The 19,666-nt window shown below is 44.4% G+C and overlaps 1 protein-coding gene across 1 annotated transcript; it reads left to right on the top strand.

Moving 5' to 3' along the window:
* Window positions 1-708: 708 nt before the first annotated feature.
* Window positions 709-18,830, top strand: LOC141999389 (glutathione S-transferase theta-1-like). The gene is made up of 6 exons (XM_074972754.1): window positions 709-840; window positions 3,183-3,239; window positions 11,847-11,934; window positions 13,859-14,009; window positions 17,599-17,775; window positions 18,630-18,830. Exons 1-6 carry the CDS (start codon window positions 729-731, stop codon window positions 18,828-18,830), a joined length of 786 nt encoding a protein of 261 aa, XP_074828855.1. The 5' UTR covers window positions 709-728.
* Window positions 18,831-19,666: the final 836 nt, after the last annotated feature.

Here is a 19,666-nt window from a genome sequence, read left to right as displayed (position 1 = left end):
CACACTCGATCAGACCAGTGGTCCATCTGGTCCAGTATCCTGTTCCTGGCAGTGGCTAGTACCGGATGATTCAGAGGAAAGTACAAGAGCCCCACAGTTACGGAAGAACCTGCCCGTAAGGGAAAGGTCTTCCTAACTCCATGCAGTTGATTAATTCTAATTATTTATTTGTATTGTGTGATCAGCCACTGTATTGTCCAATGCATTGTACACAGGTATCATGAAAAGTTGGTGCCTGCCCCAGAGACCTTCCAATCTATGGTGAGAAACACATGGGATAAAACAAACAGATGGGGATAGCAATATCTGGACAACAAGATAGCAATATCTGGACAACAAGCAGTGGTCACAGTATGCCAGCTGCTTAACCAGTTAGTGGTTGGCCTGAAGATGAAGGTTTATTGATATTCCTTGTACTTTGCTACCCAAAGTAACATAACAGTGGCTGTTCTCAGTACTATATGTATAAATGTGTAGTCCTTTTCTGAATGAGAGGGAAAATTACCACCCACCTACTGCAGTCCCTGCCCCTTCTACCTCCCCTAGAGGAACACCTAGCAGTCCAGGGGAAGGGCTCTCCTTATTGGTTCAAAGTTAAGCCACTGTCTGCCTTGGAGAGAAATTTCTGTCCACCCTGTTGGTTGCTGCTGCCAAAGCCACATTGAGACAAGCCTCTCTCTCTCTCTCTCTCTCTCTCTCACTGCTGCTCCCTGTGCCCAGCAGGAAGGATGGGGCTGGAGCTCTACCTGGATCTGCTTTCGCAGCCCTGCCGAACGGTCTACATCTTCGCAAAGAAGAACAACATCCCCTTTGAGTTCAAGCATGTGGAGCTGTTCAAAGGTGAGTGAGGGGAGCTGAGCCTTTTTACCACTCTGCATCCCATCCCCCCTTGGGGGCTGAGCCTGGTTAGCACCTGTCCATGGGGAACTCAGTCAAATTACACTTCCTGCACTTGGGGAGAGGGGGCAATATTACCCATTTCCTCATTTCCTCAAACCCTAAGGAACTGTGGTGCGTTTCCTTCTCCCCCATCCCCTCCCCAGGATTTCTGTGCATTTCCCTTCCTCCTTTAAGGACTTTTCTAAAGTGGGATTGTATCAAAATAGTTATTCTGGGTTGATTATAATTTTGATATCAGTTCTTGTATGGACATGCTTATTCTGGAATAGGAGGGTCCACGTAGAGGCTCATACAAACATAACTTTTCTGGAATATTCCAGGATAGATATTTTGGTACATTTCCAGGTTGAAAACCCTTCATTATTCTGCTAGTAACAGACTTTACAGAAGTCAGTGAAAGAAGAGCAGTGCAAAGTATGGGAGCCTTTTCTGCTGAGAGGGAGTCTGAGTGGGATAGGGAAGTTTGGAGACAGGTGTTACAAGGCCTGGGTGCTGGAAGGCTGAGTTCAAATCTTGGGATCTTTCCTAGTGGGAAGGGAGCTAGAGTTAGAGAGGGCCAGGAGTTTGTGGGGGATGAGAAGTCTCTCTGTATGTGGAGAAGCAATTTATCCTGTGTGGGATGCAGCACACAAGGGAGATAGGGATTGGGATAAACTGTGTGTGGCAGTCAGTTTTTCTTGGGGGGTGGGGTAGGAAGATGGGGGTAATAGAGGTTTTAGGGAAAGGGTTGGAAGTTTATGAGGAGGTTGGAATGTGAGGTTTGCATGGACATTTGTACACAGCATGGGCTTTACTTCAGGTGAGAAGAAAATAGGCCCTGTCTAAGGACCCCCTAGTATTTAAGGCCTTTTTCCTTTTGTCCCTCTGGTTTGTGTAATTATGACATTGCGGAGTGCAATCCAGACCCGTGAGAGGTTGTGGCACCCCTGTCCTGCAATTTGAGTCCATCACAATGGTTTGCTGCTGTACCTCCCACCTGGGCTGCTCATGAATAGCCTTCCACCATGCAGGTAACATCCTGAATGTCTGTATAGCTGCAGCCTGCCAGCCACACATCAGTCACACTCTGAATTCCACCAGCCGTGGTACCATTTGCAGGGTGACCCCAATACACTCCCAGTCCCAGATTTTCTCCCCAAAATGTGTTCTGCACTGTCCAGCCCCCTCCTGCACAGTCCAGATACATAGGTCCATTGCTCCTCTAAGGGGATCAACATACAACAGCTTGCTACCCTAAATGGTGTTACCCAAACAATTCACAACACTGGATTAGCTTTGATTAAAGAATAAATTAAGCTTATTTAACTATAAAGAGATAGATTTTAAATAAGTACAAGTATAAGGCATTAAAATCAGAAATGATCACTAGCAAAATAAAGATAAAATGCTTCCTAAACTTAACTGTACTAAACTTAACAAACTAGGCTTGGTCCAAGGTGAAATTCTTACCACAAATTTCCAGTAACATTGCTGACCAAGTTTCAGAGTAGCAGCCATGTTAGTCTGTATCCGCAAAAAGAAAAGGAATACTTGTGGCACCTTAGAGACTAACAAATTTAGGATCTGCTCCCAAATCCATAGGCTGTTTCTTTTGTCTTCTTAGGTGCAAGAGAGAGATGAATAGGGAGAGAACCTGGGATGTTTTTGCCCCTCACTTTTATAGGTCTGCCACCCTTTGAAATGCATTATTTTTTTCCACTGAATGCATCCGATGAAGTGAGCTGTAGCTCACGAAAGCTTATGCTCAAATAAATTTGTTAGTCTCTAAGGTGCCACAAGTACTCCTTTTCTTTTTGCGAATACAGACTAACACTGCTGCTACTCTGAAACCTGACATATTCCTCAGAGTTAGCCTTAGTAAAAGTTCAGGCCTGCTGTGAGCACAGAGAAAAGGAATCTGGTGGTGAAAGAGGTTCCCTGCTGTGTTTTGCTAAAATGCAGATTTGCCTTGTCTCCCTCATGCTGTCTTAAGGACCTTGTTTACTACGTCTATGTAAATTGAGTTAAACACACATTCTTTTGTTTAAGATAGGCCTGCTTGACCAGTTCTGCCAAATTGGAGCTATATGGGTTTGAACTTGTGCCACTAACATCATTCAAGAAGAACTCATAACTTTACATATAATGTTGCTACACGCATTTTACCATGAGATTACTGACGGGCAAGCTATTAGTTTTCAAATGATACCTAACAAAGCATATTTTGTACAAAGATTATAGAGTGTGTAGAGTGCGAATGCAGGGGTGCATTCAGTCACAGTAATCTACTTATCTGTTGGCAGATTCCATTCTGGGGAGGAAAATGCCAGGTGGCAATAACCCAGGACACTCGTGCGAAGGTAAGGGTCCTGGTTACAGACACTGCTCTTGCATTACACAAAAGAGACAGAATCCTACAAAAATGAACTATCTCCCCTTTCTATCAGAGGTCTGGGGGCCCTGAATTGGCCCTCTTCTTCCCCCTGCCACTCTTCGCTCTCTACTTCCCCCGTTCCTCCCCCAGTGTCATCTCAGCAGCTTCTTCTCTCCCTGGAATAGGGACTCACAGAGAGTTCCTGCACTGACTCCTCAGCTGACTAATAGGACTTACAACCAGTTAATAAGCAATGCCGGGTGTTCAGCTGACAAACCATAGGCCTCTCTCCTTTAGAAATAACAACCAAGAACTGTCCCTTGGCATGATGTTATAACAAGATAGTCCCTGGATCTGCTTAAAATGGGTTGGCCTCATCTGGATGGAAAGGGGAAACAAACTGAGCTTTACAGGGCTTTGGCAATAAATATGTGTAACACTGTTTGGTGTCATCTACACAGCAAGAACAGAATTTTCTATAAAGTGGTCAGGAAAATATTGTCTTGTAACATGGCTTTTTGCAGCGTAGACGGGCCTCTTGGGATCCAGCAACCAGAAGATCACTTTGTATGGCAGAGCCATACAGCTGGCAATCCTAGACAGTGGTCATTTTGGAAGTGCAGGGTGTCTAGTTTTACCTGTTCAATTAAATGGGAGCTGTGACCAGGAGGCTGCTTATAACTCAGGAGATTCAATGGTACAGTCATGCATGGGAGTTATGGGCAGTTTCTGCTACCACAGCAAATCAGTGTGTTTATATCCATGTGCTGCTTTCTCAAGCTAATGGGCTGATTTTCCTCAAACAACATCTCTGCTCATAGGTCTGAAAGGCCTAGATATGAAAGAGCAAATATTGCTGTCCAACCAACAAGCACTTTTGTTTTCACCAGTATCAGTGGAATCCTGTTGTCCCACCAATAAGAGGAGACATACTTGCTGTCTTTTACCTGGTCATCACATTCTTCCCTCTCCAGTTTTGCTCTGTGACCAGAATCTCAATTGCTTCCTTTTAAATTTATCCTTCCTCAATAAACTGCCACTTTTCTGGAATTCATCACATTCATTTTGTAGAATTCTTGCAGGGAAACTCAAACAACTGTAATTCTAGTGAGCGCAAGTCAGCAGACCCTCTCCGCTGTCAGTGCTTCATGAGAAAGTAGAGCTTTTGTGTTCCCTGAAAGTGGACACATGCTCTCATAGCCTGTAAAATATGCTGAGGGAGGGGGTAAGAGAGACTGTTTTTGGGGGGAACACAGAGGGGCAGAGCTCAGAGACAACTGTATGCAGCCTCTTCCTGTCATCCTGCCAGCCAGTGCCCCATGATGCATGGGAGAGACGCAAAAGAAGGTAAAGCCTGTGAAGGGGTGCACAGCCTAACTGAATCCATTCCACTAGCCCAGCCCCGGGAAACTTTGCCCAGCCTGTTGAGAGAGACAGATTCACTGCTAAGGCAATGGCACTATTTTAACTCCCTACTGCGGGGAGCTAAGGGAGAGGCTACTGTGGTTTGATCAGTGTGCTTCTATTCCTGGAATACCCAACTGACTCATCTGTATACTCATCTGTATACTCATCTGACTCATCTCATCTATGCATCCGATGAAGTGAGCTGTAGCTCACGAAAGCTCATGCTCAAATAAACTGGTTAGTCTCTAAGGTGCCACAAGTACTCCTTTTCTTTTTTCTTTTTACGAATACAGACTAACACGGCTGTTACTCTGAAACCTGTCATCTGTATTGTGGCTGCTTCTGTGGAGCTGCTAGGAATGCCCTACAGCCATGTCTAGCAAGTTTAGTTGGTTCGTTACAGAGAATCTGCAGGGGAAGGACAGCCTGGGCACTGGACATTGTTCTGTTTAGAGATACCCTGACTGTCTGCATGGGAGCACTATATAGGACTGTGTATTTATCAGAAGCACTCAGCTTGCTTCTGTTTAGACCCCCGCAATTGTTTAAAATGACTGTTACTCATTTACTGACTGCACCTTCCAGCTATATCCATGTGTCAGCTTTAGGGTGGCCATATTTCCCTATGCTGAATATTGGACTCCTGGTAAAATTACTCGTATTCAAGCTAGTTCAACGGCAATCAATGAGAATTATGCAGTACAAATGTTCAAATTAACATCAAGTTGACTGAGCCCCTGTTAAAAAGAAATACTGTGTAGTTAGATTCTATTTATTTACCTTCTTATCTTTTAGGCTTTAGGGTTCACATAGCGAGAGGTGACACACACACACTCCTGTACACGTCTCTCACACAGGAGGGTGACCAACTGACCCGATGCTCCCTGCTCGGTGTTCTCCACCCTCCCTGCCTGGGTGGGCCCCCGGGACGGACCCGGCTCTCATGGTACCTGGCAACACATGTGGGGGTGCACGCAGGGGCACATGCTCCCCCCCCCTGATTTCTGCCAGGGTTCACACCAAACTGTGGCCAGCAGCAGCTTTTTGGTGCTGTGCAGGAGGGAAGGAATGGGAGCTGCTTCCAGCCGCAGCGGAGGTGGGGGAAGGGATGACCTGGGCTGTTGGTGAGCTTAGAGCTCTGTCCGGGGGCTGGTTCTCCGCACAGCACTGGGAGCGGGATGCACCCCACCAGGGGGAATATGGAGGAGCAGTGGGTCTGGGGGAGGTGAAGGGGCAAAGCAGGGAGAGGACAGTGAGAGGGGGAGTATGTAAAGGGCCAATGGGTGGGCAGCAGCGGTGACACATAACCGGGCGCCGCCTGGTGCCTGCCCGCACTCACCAGCCACCGCAGCTCGCAGCCAGTGCCAGCTGGAAACGGGACAGGGGATGGGGCCCTGCTGGCCAAGAGCCGGCACGCAGCAGGGACTGCACTGATGGATCAGCAGGGGGAGCACCCGACCCTGTGCGCTGCAGCTTTGCCCCGCCACCAAACTTGCACCATCACCCCCACCGTCAGCCACTGGACCCCTCCCACTCACCGCTGGTGGGCAGGTGGCTGGTGGGCAGGGATCATGCAGGGTGGGGGGTGGCAGAAAATACGGGACAATTTGCCTGTTTTTAAGAAAAAATCGGGACACCTGCATGAGGGCTTAAATATGGGACTGCCCCTTTAAAAACAGGACATCTGGTCACCCTGATCAACTTTGAAACAAAAAAGTGGAGTTCTCAGACATGTGAGTCCTGGGAGAATGGCTGGCCATGGCGAATAGATTGATTTTTCTCTTTTCTGTAAAATATGTTACCCACTTTGCTCTTTCCCTTCTGTCCAGTAAACTTCCTTTCCCCTAAGGTCTTATATCTAGGAGTCTTCATTGTTAGTATCCTGACAAGTTTTTTGATTCCATGAACAACTGTGTATACTACCTATTGAAATTGCTCTAGGAGGCAGGGCAACCACCCTTGTGTACATAACCCCAAGAGAGCTGGAGGTGCTGCTTTGAAACCATTAATTACTTGCAGCAGATCTGGTTCCCATTCAGAAGATGACTCCACAAGTCAGGTCAACACCATGTGACCTGTGAACAGGCTTCTCACATACTGGCCAGCACAGCCTAGTACAGGGATGGGCAACTTTTGGCACACAGCCCATCAGGGAAAGCCACTGGCAGGCTGGGATGGTTTGTTTACCTGCAGTGTCCGCAGGTTTGGCCGATCGCAGCTCCCACTGGCTGGGTTTCACCGTTCCAGGCCAATGGGGGCTACAGGAAGCAGCACGAGCCGAGGGACATGCTGGCTGCCGCTTCCCGCAGCCCCCATTGTTGGGGGCGAGGGAACGGCAAACCCCAGCCAATGGGAGCTGCGATCAGCCAAACCCGCGGACGCTGAAGGTAAACAAACCATCCCAGCCCACCAGTAGCTTTCCCTGACGGGCCGCGGGCCAAAGGTTGCCCATCCCTGGCCTAGTAGAATGGGGCTACAGTGTTATCTCTGCTAAATTGCAAATATAAAGATCAGTCATAATAAATATCTTTATACATAAATAAATAAACCATTAATCCCATTGAAGCAAAGTGAAACCAGTGTCGGCATTAAGGCTTTTCTTTGCAAACCTGAATGGCTCACTGCACAGCCATGTGACAGAAATCTCAGCAAGGCTGTATTGTATATGTAAAGCCATCATGAAACAAAAAAATTAGATGTAATTTCTCATTTGTGACAACGGCAGCATGAGAGCTTCCTGTAAGAGGCTCTGAACCAGTCTCCAAGCTGCTTTAATAATTTAGTAGTTCCATCAAGGACACTAATTTTAAGTTCTTAATAGGACTGTTAATAATTAAAGCAGCTTGGAAGCTGGTTCAGAGTATCACACATGGAGCTCTCCTGCTGCCACTGTGATAAAGGACATCATTACTCAGTTGCTGGCTGCCTCTAACAATAGGCTCAGACACCAGGGATAACTAGCATAAAGTGTATATATAAATTCACAGTGCATTTGCTTTGAAAGGTGTTTGTTACCTTGTGAACTTAGACTGCAGGGAAACATGGATGCTGTTTCCCTTTAACCTAAGACCATGATGAACCTACTGTCCAGGATGCACATGCTAATTCCCACATACAGAATCCCCACATTCTGGGATCTTTTGTCTCACTAACATGGACAACAACTAAATCCTCATGGAGACAACTCCCTACAGCCTGCTCTGTCTGTTACAGAATCCAAAAGCCAACCCTAGCTCTGCAGAGAGCTCACTCTGTCAACAGAGCTCAAAATATTGGAGATAATAACTCTTGCCCTTGTACTTTGCCTCAGGGCTGTTCTTTTCTTTGGAAATTTGTTTGAGCCTCTCAGTTAATAGATTTGTTTAACATCAGTGACTATTTGGGGTGGTGAGAGATGCTAGAATGAGACCCCCAAAGAAATCCCCCTTCTGCACAGGATAGCTACAGCAGCTGCGGTGCAGGTCTCACCACTCAGCCTTCCTACCGTGCCTCAACCCTGCTCTGCTGATCTTTACTTTCCTTGGCTGATTCCAGTATTGTTGACCTCAAGTGCCATGAGTCAGATCCCAAAAAATCATGAGGGTTTTTGGTTTTTTTTAAAGGTGATATTGTGGTTTTTCGGCCTGACTTTTGATTTTTTAACTCCTCCTGCCCATCCCCTTTGTGTCTGTGAGGTGGTGATGGTGGGGCTAACCATAAGTTACATAAGGGGGTGGGTGGGTCCTTAATTTTGTGTGTTTGTTTCAGTGTTATTACAACATGTTACAAGAGGTGGGTGGGGCTTGAAATTAATAAAAAAATGTATTACATAATTTATGGACAGCCCATGTGTATAGTGTCTGTGCTTGCCCGTGTGTGCGTGCCTGCCTGTGTATGACAACCGGTGTTGATTACTTTCCCAGATTTATTGGGTGAGGTGATTTTGGCCTCTGCTGCAGGAACTCTCACCCCACATCTGCCCATCTCCTACCCAGCAATTAATTCTGCCCCAGCCCCAACCTCCAAATCAGTCCTGCCTCCCTTAGCTCATCAATTCAGCCCCCACCCCCATCCGCTCAGCCTCACCTCTGCTCCTTCTAGGGTTCTGCACCCCACTCCCAGGCCTGGGGGCTGCCGTGGGGTCCCCTCTCTGCCTGCCCAGGGCCAGTGTTGCAGCAAGGGATGCGGGAGGAGGGAGCAGAGCTGCCCTGAGGGCTGGGCTCTTTCCGCTGCCCCCTCCCCTCCTGTGAGAATGGCTTTGGGTTGCTGTGGTGAGAGAGGGAGTGAGTGCTAGCTCTTCCTGTAGCAGCTCTGATTGGTCACTCAGCCCAAGAAGGCGGGCAGGTAGGGAAGTCAGCCAGTCAGAGGGCTTTTCCCCTCAGGCCAGGCAAGGTTTCAATTCACTGGAAGGCGGGAAATTTTCCCCTCATGCCAGTTGGGCTCCAGCTCAGCCCCAGTCCTGTCCCATGTGGCAACACTGCGGGCTGGTTCGGTCCTTAGCTGCGCTCTTAACGCTGCCCGCAAGAGGCCTGTGGTGGAGAGCACAGGTTCAGCCGTGCCCCTTGAGGAGCTCAGCAGGAACACTGTGCCTAGCGACACCCCCACAGGGAGCCCTGACTGAGCTAGACAAGGACATAGGGGCTTGGGGTTTAGTCCCCACTTGCTACCTGCACCAGCAATACTGCAGTAGGTGCCACTGAGCCAAATTACACTCAAGGGATTGTGGGGTGGAAAAGGGTGATTTTAAATGGTTGGAGGCCAAGTAATTTCATTTGAAAAATTACTAACGATATTGTGTTTTAAGAAACACGCAAAAGTAGGCCAGCCCTTACTAGTCATCCCTCTTACAGCCACCTCAGGGATGTGACTCTCACCATTTGAGTCGCATGGGGTTCTTTTACAAACCCTTGGGGACACCATGACTGAGACAATGTAAAATCACAATTATTAAGCATGGCTATTTTATGATTAAAGAAAGGAAAAGAAAATCTAAAACAAAACAAATGATAGAACACAAGGGATCAACTGGTTACTTCCGTTACAATCTCATTGAATCATAGAAATGTAGGGCTGGAAGAAACACTAGAAAGTCTTTGAGTCCAGCCCCTTTTGCTGAGGCAGGACAAATAAACCAAGACCATCCTGACAGGTGTTTGTCTGACGTTTTCTTAAAAACCTCCAATACTGGGGAGTCCACAACTGCCCTTGGAAGGCTATTGCAGAGCGTAACAACCCTTAGAGTTAGAAAGTTTTCCCTAATATCTCACCTAGATCTCTCTTGCTGCAGATTAAGCCCATTACGTCTTGTCCTACTTTCAGTGGTCCTGGAGAACAACTGATCATCATCCTCTTTATTATAGACCTTAACATATTTGAATGCTGTTACCAGGTACCCCCTCAGTCTTCTTTTCTCAAGACTAAAAATACCCAGTTTTCTTAACCTTTCCCCAGAGGTCAGGTGTTCTAAACCTTTTATTAATTGTGTTGTTCTCCTCTGGACTCTCTCCAATTTGTGAACATCTTTCCCAAAGTGTAACACCTAGAATTAGACACAGTAGTCCATCTGAGGCCTCGCTAGTGCCAAGTAGAGCAGGACAATTACCACCTGTGTCTTACATACAACGTTTCTGTTAAGGCACCCCAGAATTATATTAGCCCAGTGAGGCCTACTGTGTCCAATTCTGGGTGCCACACTTTGGAAAATATGTTCACAAATTGGAGAGAGTCCAGAGGAGAGCAACACAATTAAAAGGTTTAGAAAACCTGACCTCTGGGGAAAGGTTAAGAAAACTGGGTATGTTTAGGCTTGAGAAAAGAGGACTGAGGGGGGACCTGGTTATTGGCTCATATTCATTTTGTGATCCACTATCCTTTTCAGCAGTACTACTGCCTAGCCAGTTGTTTCCCATTTTGTAGTGGTACATTTGATTTTCTTCCTCCTTTCCTTTGCACTTGTCTCTATTGAATTTCATCCTGTTTATTTCAGACCAATTCTCTAACTCATCAAGGTAGTTTTGAATTCTAATCCTGTCCTCCAAAGTGCTTGCAACCTCTCCCAGCTTGGTGTCATCCACAAAGTTTATAGCATAATCTCCACTCCATTATCCAAGTCATTAATAAAAATATTGAATAGTACCAGACCCTGTGGGACTCCACTAGATGATACATCCTCCCAATCTGACAGCAAACCATCTCTTTTATATGTCTCTCTTTGCAGTGGAGAGCTTTTAACAAAGATTACACCCTGGAGAGTGAGGAGCACTTTCCTGATATAGTATACATATCTACTGTACCAGCAAAGCACTCCTAATATGGATTCAGTTATACTGGCATGATGCTTATTCCAGTCCCCAACCTCCACTCCCAGTTAAATAAGATTTCCTGGTAAGCGCATGTTTTTGCCAGTATAATGCACTATAAGCATCTCCCAGCAGAGCTATATGGATCAGGGATTACACCTCATCACATTGCTGATTGACAGCGGTATGTGTATATATATATATATATATATATATATATACACACACGCACACCTCCGTGTTGTTTATCATGGACAGGAAATTCCCCACATTCCATTGTCTCATTATGTACCCTATTTTTCTTTCTTATTCAGTTTGCACATGTTTTCCAAGGTTCTTGGACATCTATAGCAAAATATTTCTAGAAAAACTGCAACAATTATAGTTACCTATTAATTTTAGCAAACCTCAACTAAACACTATCTTGTCCTTGATGATTTTCACATGTACCAAGAACAAGAGCCTAATCACAGTTTAATACATTTCTAGTGCAAATCATGGTAGAAGGGTGATTCATACAGCTTAAATAGAGGGCCTTTAAAAATACATAATATTTGTTCCATAATATAAGCTATATAATACTAACAACTAGCACTGACAGGAATCAAATGTCTGAATCCTCCTGCAACATCCTGAACTGCTCCATGCCATTGGCAGACCTGAGCAGCTTGCAAAGTTCACAGATAGCTTACGTTCTGACTCTTTAACTTATGCCCCTTTTTAATCTGAAACAGGCACATGTAGGAAAACTCTAACAGAACACCATGAAGTGAAGGCAGAATGTTCTTATGGGTTTGACTGATCCTCATTCATGCATGGTCTAGTTATGTATAAGCTAGGTGCTTGCTTCAGTTTTCACAGGTTTAGATACTTCTGATCATGGACTATCATATTTTAATTGTTTTTAGGGCAACATTATAGAGAAGAGTTTGGCAAAGTGAACATCCTAAAGAAAGTGCCAGCACTGAAGGATGGAGTCTTTACCTTAGCAGAGAGGTAAGAATTCAATCCCCAAATACCATTACTCACCATACTTATGAGGGGATAAGCTGATTAAATTCAGGGGTTGGGAAGTATCATTCCCTATGGCTGATTAAAAAAAAAATTCAGAATTTGCCATATGCATTTATGGATTAGACAGATTGATGGTCTGCTTTAGTATCTCAGCTCCTGTGTTCCTGCAAAGAAAGAAGATGGTAGGGACTTGACTCACATGCAGTGTTATCATTTAGATGTTTAAAACTGGGAATGGGCAATGGGATGGGTCACTTGATGATTACCTGTTCTGTTCAGTTTCTCTGAAGCACCTGGCATTGGCCACTGTCAGATGACAGCATACTGGGCTAGATGGACATTTGGTCTAACCCAGTATGACCATTCTTGTGTTCTTATGTTCTTAAATCTATGCACATATTTCAAATATATGATATGATTCAGACTTGGAGCTGGTCCTCTTTGGTTAGATGTAATTGAAATTGTGGAGTAGCCATTTCTAGCTTAATTGGTCATTATTTATGGGGAAGCAAGGATTTTCTAGCATGGGCTGGAGCAGGACAATACAGTGTTTGTCTCATGTGCTTCTCTGCTGGCTCTGAAGCGGTTAATTTAACTGACACTCATGCTTGGGCTGTGGGTGCCCACTTAAAATGTTTTGCAATTACCTTTTCACATTTGAAACCTCTTGACACTGCCAAGATAAAAATCATACACAAAGATTTAAAATTCGTACCTTTTAACATCTCAGGTTATTGTAATAAAAAATCTCATTTACTTTGTTTGCTTTTCTGCATTTGTTAGCTTCCATGATGAAAACATACTGTTGTTATTTTGTATTATTTGTATTACCATAGCACCTAGGACCTTAGGCATGGGTTTTGCCACCTGGTTCTCATGTGCATACACTACACAACAAAGTCTTGGGTTACGAACACTGCAGAGGAATGTTTAAAGCTAAACAAACAAAAAAAACCTTTTACTCTGAAATACAAAATCATGGCAACATTTCTGTTTATGTTAGTCACTCAGATACTACAGCGACAAAGGTCATATAAGCATCAGACAGATAAAACCTCATTTTTATTTTACAAAATGACCTGTCTGCATCCTTTGAAAAGCCTTATCTCAGCAGGCTTACACTGTCATAATGCTAAAATAGTTCAATGATATCTGTATCAGAATGGCAAGGGCTGCCTGTATTTTCTTTCTTTACTTTTGTCAGTATAGATTTTTCTATGGGACTCACTCCCCAACACAATAGCTGACCATACGTCATTGCAAATTACCAAGATTTTTAACCGGCTGATTTCTCCTGCCTGCTCGTGATGACACAAACACTGGACGGCAACAAACACCAAGGGCCTGATCCTGCAAGCTCTCTGTGCAAGCAATTCCCTTGAACTCACGAGGGTGGGTGGGGAGATCTTGCAAGACAGGGCCTTTATGAAGATGATTGGAGGGGGATGCCACTTAAAGAGAGCTTCTGTGGATACACAAACCCCTTGGAAATCTGCAGTGATGAGAGAGGCATCAGAAAAGTACAGCTGCTAATGGGTTTTTAGCAAAATATTGTCTACAGATTATTATTAGTGTTAGTAGTAGTGTTACTGGAGCACTTAGGATCACTAGTCATGGACCAGGACTCCATTGTGCTAGGCACTGTACAAACACTGGTTTCATCTTGAGGCTTAATTTTCCTACAGGTTAAAGTTCTGAAAGGAGCCTACAACAGTTCGGCGCCCAGCTCGGATTGACTTTCAGTGGGAATTGAGTGGCTCCCTCCATTAGGCTCCTTTGAAAATCTCAGCCCCAACACTTTTTAGTGGAAGCAACATTAGGAAAGGGGGAGGAGAGATTGATGCAGCTGAATATATTCTTTCACCTAATCTGTCCCACTGTTTGTCTCCCATTAATTTCTGGACAGCACTGCAATTCTTCTGTATCTGAGCAGGAAGTACAACACCCCTGATAACTGGTACCCGTCTGACATACAGAAACGGGCCCGGGTAGATGAATACCTGTCATGGCATCATACCAACATCCGGGCTAATGCTCCCAAGACCTTGTGGATCAAGGTAAAAAGATTAAATGCTAAAAGTTCAGAATACTAGTATTTCCTCACTGGACATGGGACATTTAAACAGCTCCTATACAAAGCAAGTTTGTCTCCCCAAAATAGCACACTTGGCCCCATACCCAGCTGAGAGGAAACTCACATAGGCAATTGTTCCCAGTTCCTTAGTATTTGGATGTGGGAAGGAAGGCTTTGGTAACAACTTTCCCTTAAAAATATCAGTCTAACGCAGAAGGTCTGAACCTCACCAGGGAAGCACAGATCTTTATAGATCTTCAGAAAGTGAAGCTGCTTCAGTGCAGGCTGTACAAGCCCACCCAGACCCGGTACCCTAGGGATTACTCAGGCAGCTAGTCCCTGCTGAAGCCTGCGCTGCTGCACCTTCACCGCTAGATTAAAGCTAGCTCAGGTATGTGTACACAAACCGCATCACACCCTGTGGTTTTAGTATAGACATAGCCAAAGAGAGAGCTTGGAGGTGTGAATAGGACCTGGGTTGCTTTTGCTTCCCTTGTGCATGCTCTGCAAAACGAAGCTGAAAGGCTTGTATTCTTTAATCACAGCTCCCCTGCAGACTCACCAATTATGAAATCTGTAGGAGACTGTCTGCTTCCAGCACACACAGATGCTACTCCAAAATGGGAACAAGAATAGAAATAATGGGGATACACTCTGTGCGGAGAGTTGCCAGTAAACATGTAATAACTTCATCTTGCTTGTTGTAACTTTGCCCTTGTCTGTAATTGACTAAACACTTTGGGGCTTGTTTAGCTTCCTGTTCTGTTGACATTGGAGTACAGTTGGCTAAACGCCACAAAGAAGAAACACAAATATGAGTCACGTATGCAACATACAGTTGCTTCCAATCTCTGCAACCTGCTCTCACAAGGCTTCAAAGAAAATTAAAAATGGAAGTTAAACCCTATTGAGGAAACTAGAAAGGAGCAAAAACTCTGACGAGTGAAGTGTAAAACTATAATTAGGAAGGCCAAAAAAAAGTGAACAGTTAGCCAAAGACTCAAAAAGTAATAGCAAAAAAATTGTAAGTACATCAGAAGCAGGAAGCCTGATAAACAACCAGTGGGGCCCCGGGATGATCAAGATACTAAAGGAGCACTCAAGGACGATAAGGCCATTGAGGAGAAACTAAATTAACTCTTTGCATCAGTCTTCACTGCTGAGGATGTTAGGGAGATTCCCAAACCTGAGCCATTCTTTTTAGGTGACAAATCTGAGGAACTGTCCCAGACTGAGGTGTCATTAAAGGAGGTTTTGGAACAAATTGATAAATTAAACAGTAATAAGTCACCAGGACCAGCTGGTATTCAGCCAAGAGTTCTGAAGGAACTCAAATGTGAAATTGCAGAACTACTAACTGTGGTTTGTAACCTATCATTTAAATCAGCTTCTGTAACAAATGACTGGAGGATGGCTAATTTGACATCAATTTTCAAAAAGGGCTCCAGAGGTGATCCTGGCAATTACAGGCCAGTAAGCCTAACTTCAGTACCAGGCAAACTGGTTGAAACTATAGGAAAGAACAGAATTGTCAGACACATAGATGAACATAATTTGTTATGGAAGAGACAACATATGTTTTGTAAAGGGAAATCTTGCCTCACCAATCTACTGGAATTCTCTGAGGGGGTCAACAAGCATGTGGACAAGGGGGATACAGTGGATATAGTGTACTTAGATTTTCAGAAAGCCTTTGACAAGGTCCCTCACCAAAAGGTCAATGTTCAATGGCAAAGGTAATACTAGATGATCATAATGGTCCCTTCTGGCCTTGAAATCTATGAATATATAGCCCACATGCTAAGGAACACTGCTTGTGCTTCATATTGTTGCCACATAGAATCTGCTTAAATTCTGGCCTGGATTAAGCAATCATGGAATGAATTGCTGTGTATGCTAATGATTAGGAGACATTTGCTCCCAGTTTCACCTGCAAAAATCTGTGATCAGAGTTCTGCTTTCCTGTCACGGTGGCTGGTATGTGGCTACAAAAGAAAGAAACAATCTCAGGTCAGACTGTCAGAAAACAGGGCCGATACCCCAAACTGGCGGTATATTCTATAATTAGATTTCACCAAACCAGTAACAAATGTGCGCTCCTGGACTACTGAATTAGTCTAACCATGGAGCCATGACCAGTCCCCTTAAGCTCTCCAGCACCTTTTTACCACCCAGATAAACTGGACTTTATGATGAAAGTTTATTAAAACCAGAAATCACCAAAACCAATTTCTCTAGTAAACTAACCTAATATTTATTAGCTAAGAAAAAGAAATGAGCATTACTGAGAGGTTAAAGCAGGTAAAATACATAACAGGTGAGTCAAAGTTTGTAAGTCCAAAGTGACAGCAGAGATGGTGTATCTGCTTAGTTCTCCATAAGTCTCTCAGGGCTGCCCAAAATGGCTTTGGGGACCTCTCTCTTTTATTTGGAACGCCCCCTAACAGCATCCAAATGGATCAGAGATGCAGAATCATTTTCAGGTTCCCTTTTTATTGTTGAAAAGTCTGGCAAGCGTTTCCATCACTGCAGGGGTCTTGTTTTATCGATTAAATGCAGACCAAGTTTGTAGGTCTTCCATTGTCTTACATAATGATCCATACTTTGAAGTTAACAACCTTCTCATTTAAAGTTTAAGGCTTCAACCCCGGTTGATGGGCCATTCAATTATAGAGACATCCTAATACATTTAGTTATAGACATCCAGACAATTTCATTAGTTTTCATGAACAATGTGACAACTCTTATCCTAACACATCTTTGATCTAAGGCAGGGGTTCTCAAACTTCATTGCACCACGACCCCCTTCTGACAACAAAAATTACTACATGACCCCCGGGGGGGGGGGGGAGGAGAGTGGGGGACAAAGCCCAAGCCCAGAGGCTGCAACCCCAGGCTGAGGGCCTGTAACGTGAGCCCCACCACCCAGAGATGAAGCCCTCAGGTTTCAACCCCAGGGGTTAGGCTCAGGCTTCAGCTCTGGCGACTCCATTAAAATGGGGTCGTGACCCACTTTGGAGTCCTGACCCACAGTTTGAGAACTGCTGATCTAAGATTAATTAAGTACAAAGATAGCAATTACAGGAAACAGGTGAAGACAATAACATAATTTCACTAGCTTTCACGCATCTAAAGCAAATGTAATTACCAGGTACATGTAATATAACATCCCTTTTTGTTCTGTTCTAACAAGTGAATTTGTACACTTAATACTTCCTTGAGGTTGTGACCTGAGCTGGCTAGCTGTCAGCTCCACTTTCCCAAAATAAATAAGAGGCTTAACCAGAAGCCATAGCAGGAGGAAGCTGTGAAGCTGTGAAACACTGAGGGTTTTTATTCTGTGCACCGCTTTGGACACGATTGCTTTGACTGTGAGCATTTTGGAGGATAAAGGATCATCTTTTAATGAAAGCTGAGATCTTGCCACATGTGAATATAGCATCACTTCAAACTGATCCTAGATTGTATGACGTGATGATCAGTAAATTTAGTGGAGCCCATTTGCAAAGGCAAAGGAAATCCAGTGCAAGTATATCTATGGAGGCTAAGTCTATTCCCTTCTCCCTAAACAGGTGCTCATTCCCCTCTTCACAGGCCAGACACTGCCTCCAGAGAAGCTGCAGGAGGTTATGGATGAGCTGGCTATTTCCCTGAAGCAGTTTGAGGAGAAATTCCTTCAGGACAAGCCGTTCATCCTGGGCAGTGAGATCTCCCTGGCAGACCTAGTGGCTATTGTGGAGCTCATGCAGGTGAGTAGTGGATTGTAATCATGAAGACTCAGCACAAGGAAAAGATGGTATTGTCTAACTACCTGGGAATGAGCAGCATGTGGTACTATTTCCCTAGAGCAGGAATGCAGATCTAATTCAGCAGAGGGAGGGATTCCTATATTAGAATATTCTCCTCCAGACCTACCTATTCTTCCCCACACCAGACCCACAAGATACCAACTTGAAACTCCTCCAGTAGCAAAGCTGGGGGGATCTTTTTTTTTTTTAATCAAATTAAGTGGATCATACTGAGATTGGTTGCTCGGTCCCAGGCCATCAGAGCTGGGATCCTGCAGAGCAAGAGCATTTCCCGCTCTTAATTCCATGTCCCAGTGACTAACAAATAGCAGTGCTGCATCTCTGCAGTGAAGAATTTCAGAGGGTGGGACAGGCAGATAGTAGAGGGGAAGCCCCCCAACTAAAACCTCAGCTTAAGTTACAACGGTGGGGGTGGTCTCGTATGTTGCTACCTGGTTTAGCATTCCTCACTACAAATAGCAAGTAGGCAATAGCATTCACCAATGGGATCTCTAGCCCCATCTCTTTAATGCTGTTGCTGAGCATTACTCAAATAAGTGTTAGCCACATCATGTGTCATCATCAAGTAAAAGGGGCCACTGTTGTCAGGAGTGGATTTGGGACTATTAAAACGCATGAAGAAATACAGTCCAGTTGGGTTTTTTTCCAGATGCATAGGTAGACTAGGAGATCTCCCAACCTTTCTGATTCTCTTCCATGAGTTCCCCCTGACCCCACCCCACACACACACTTAATGGTGACTTCCCTTGTGGAAGCTTCAGCATTTCTCACTTCAGTTATGTCTCTCTATGCAGCCCATTGGAGTAGGTTGTGACATCTTTGAAGACAGACCCAAGCTGTCAGAATGGCGAAACAGGGTGGAGGAAGCTGTGGGGAAGGAACTCTTCCAGGAAGCACACGAGATTATCCTGAATATCAAGGAACTCAGCAACATCCAAATTGACCCACAGCTGAAAGAGCATCTGGCGCCTGTGCTGAGGAAAATAATGAAATGAGTTAACGTTCTGTTACCATTTGATCTGCATCTTTCCACCATCTTGCTCCCCCAACCCCCCTCTCCAGCACCATGAGTAAGTGCCCTTCATAAGGAGGAAAGAACACTGCAGCAGTTTCCATGTGGAAAATGCAACCCTCCCTTAGTCCATTGTAGCATCCTCAGGGACAGAAGCTGGGGAAATCTTAGAATCTGAAGCTGTAAATTCACAGGAAGCATCTGAGAACAAATAAACAGGCAGCAAATCTTTTCGGGGGGAGGGCTTTGTGACTTCTTTGTTGTCATATTTGCTTTCAGGTGATCTGTACCAATAACGCATAAACCTTCTGGAACTGCAGCAAAATTAAGGAGGCAGTGATGAGAAAACTATACAAAGACTTTGGATTCTGCTGAAAACACCCAATTGTGAAAGAATCCTAAATGGGTGGAATCTGTATTTCTGTATGCTTATATTCATGATTTCCTGTTGTCCTTGAACCTTATCCTGAAGTCCTTGCTCAGGCAAAACTCTCTCCCCATTGTCAATGAAAATATCATGACTAAAAACTTCAATATTTTACACCCTCTTTCTTTTCAAGTATTTACTATCTCAGCTATTTAGATGGTTGTTGCTGAAGTTTTCTACAATGTCATTATGGTTCTAATGGCGCTACTGCACTAGGTTTTAAGTTCTAAAAGACCCTGAAAGCATTTTTATAAATTTAACCCATAAATTGTGTGTGTATGGAGTAATGTGGTGTTTAATTCCTTCCCAAACTGAGAATGTATATGATAAATTTCAACCTGAATCTAAATTTTATCAACAAGCTAAAATTAGGTTTTGTGGCAAGAAAATGT

Source organism: Natator depressus, chromosome 15 (assembly GCF_965152275.1).
Source record: "Natator depressus isolate rNatDep1 chromosome 15, rNatDep2.hap1, whole genome shotgun sequence".
In the NCBI taxonomy this organism is placed as follows: Eukaryota; Metazoa; Chordata; order Testudines; family Cheloniidae; genus Natator; species Natator depressus.
Note: the sequence above shows the minus strand (reverse complement) of the source record. Positions and strands in the feature narration are given on the sequence as shown.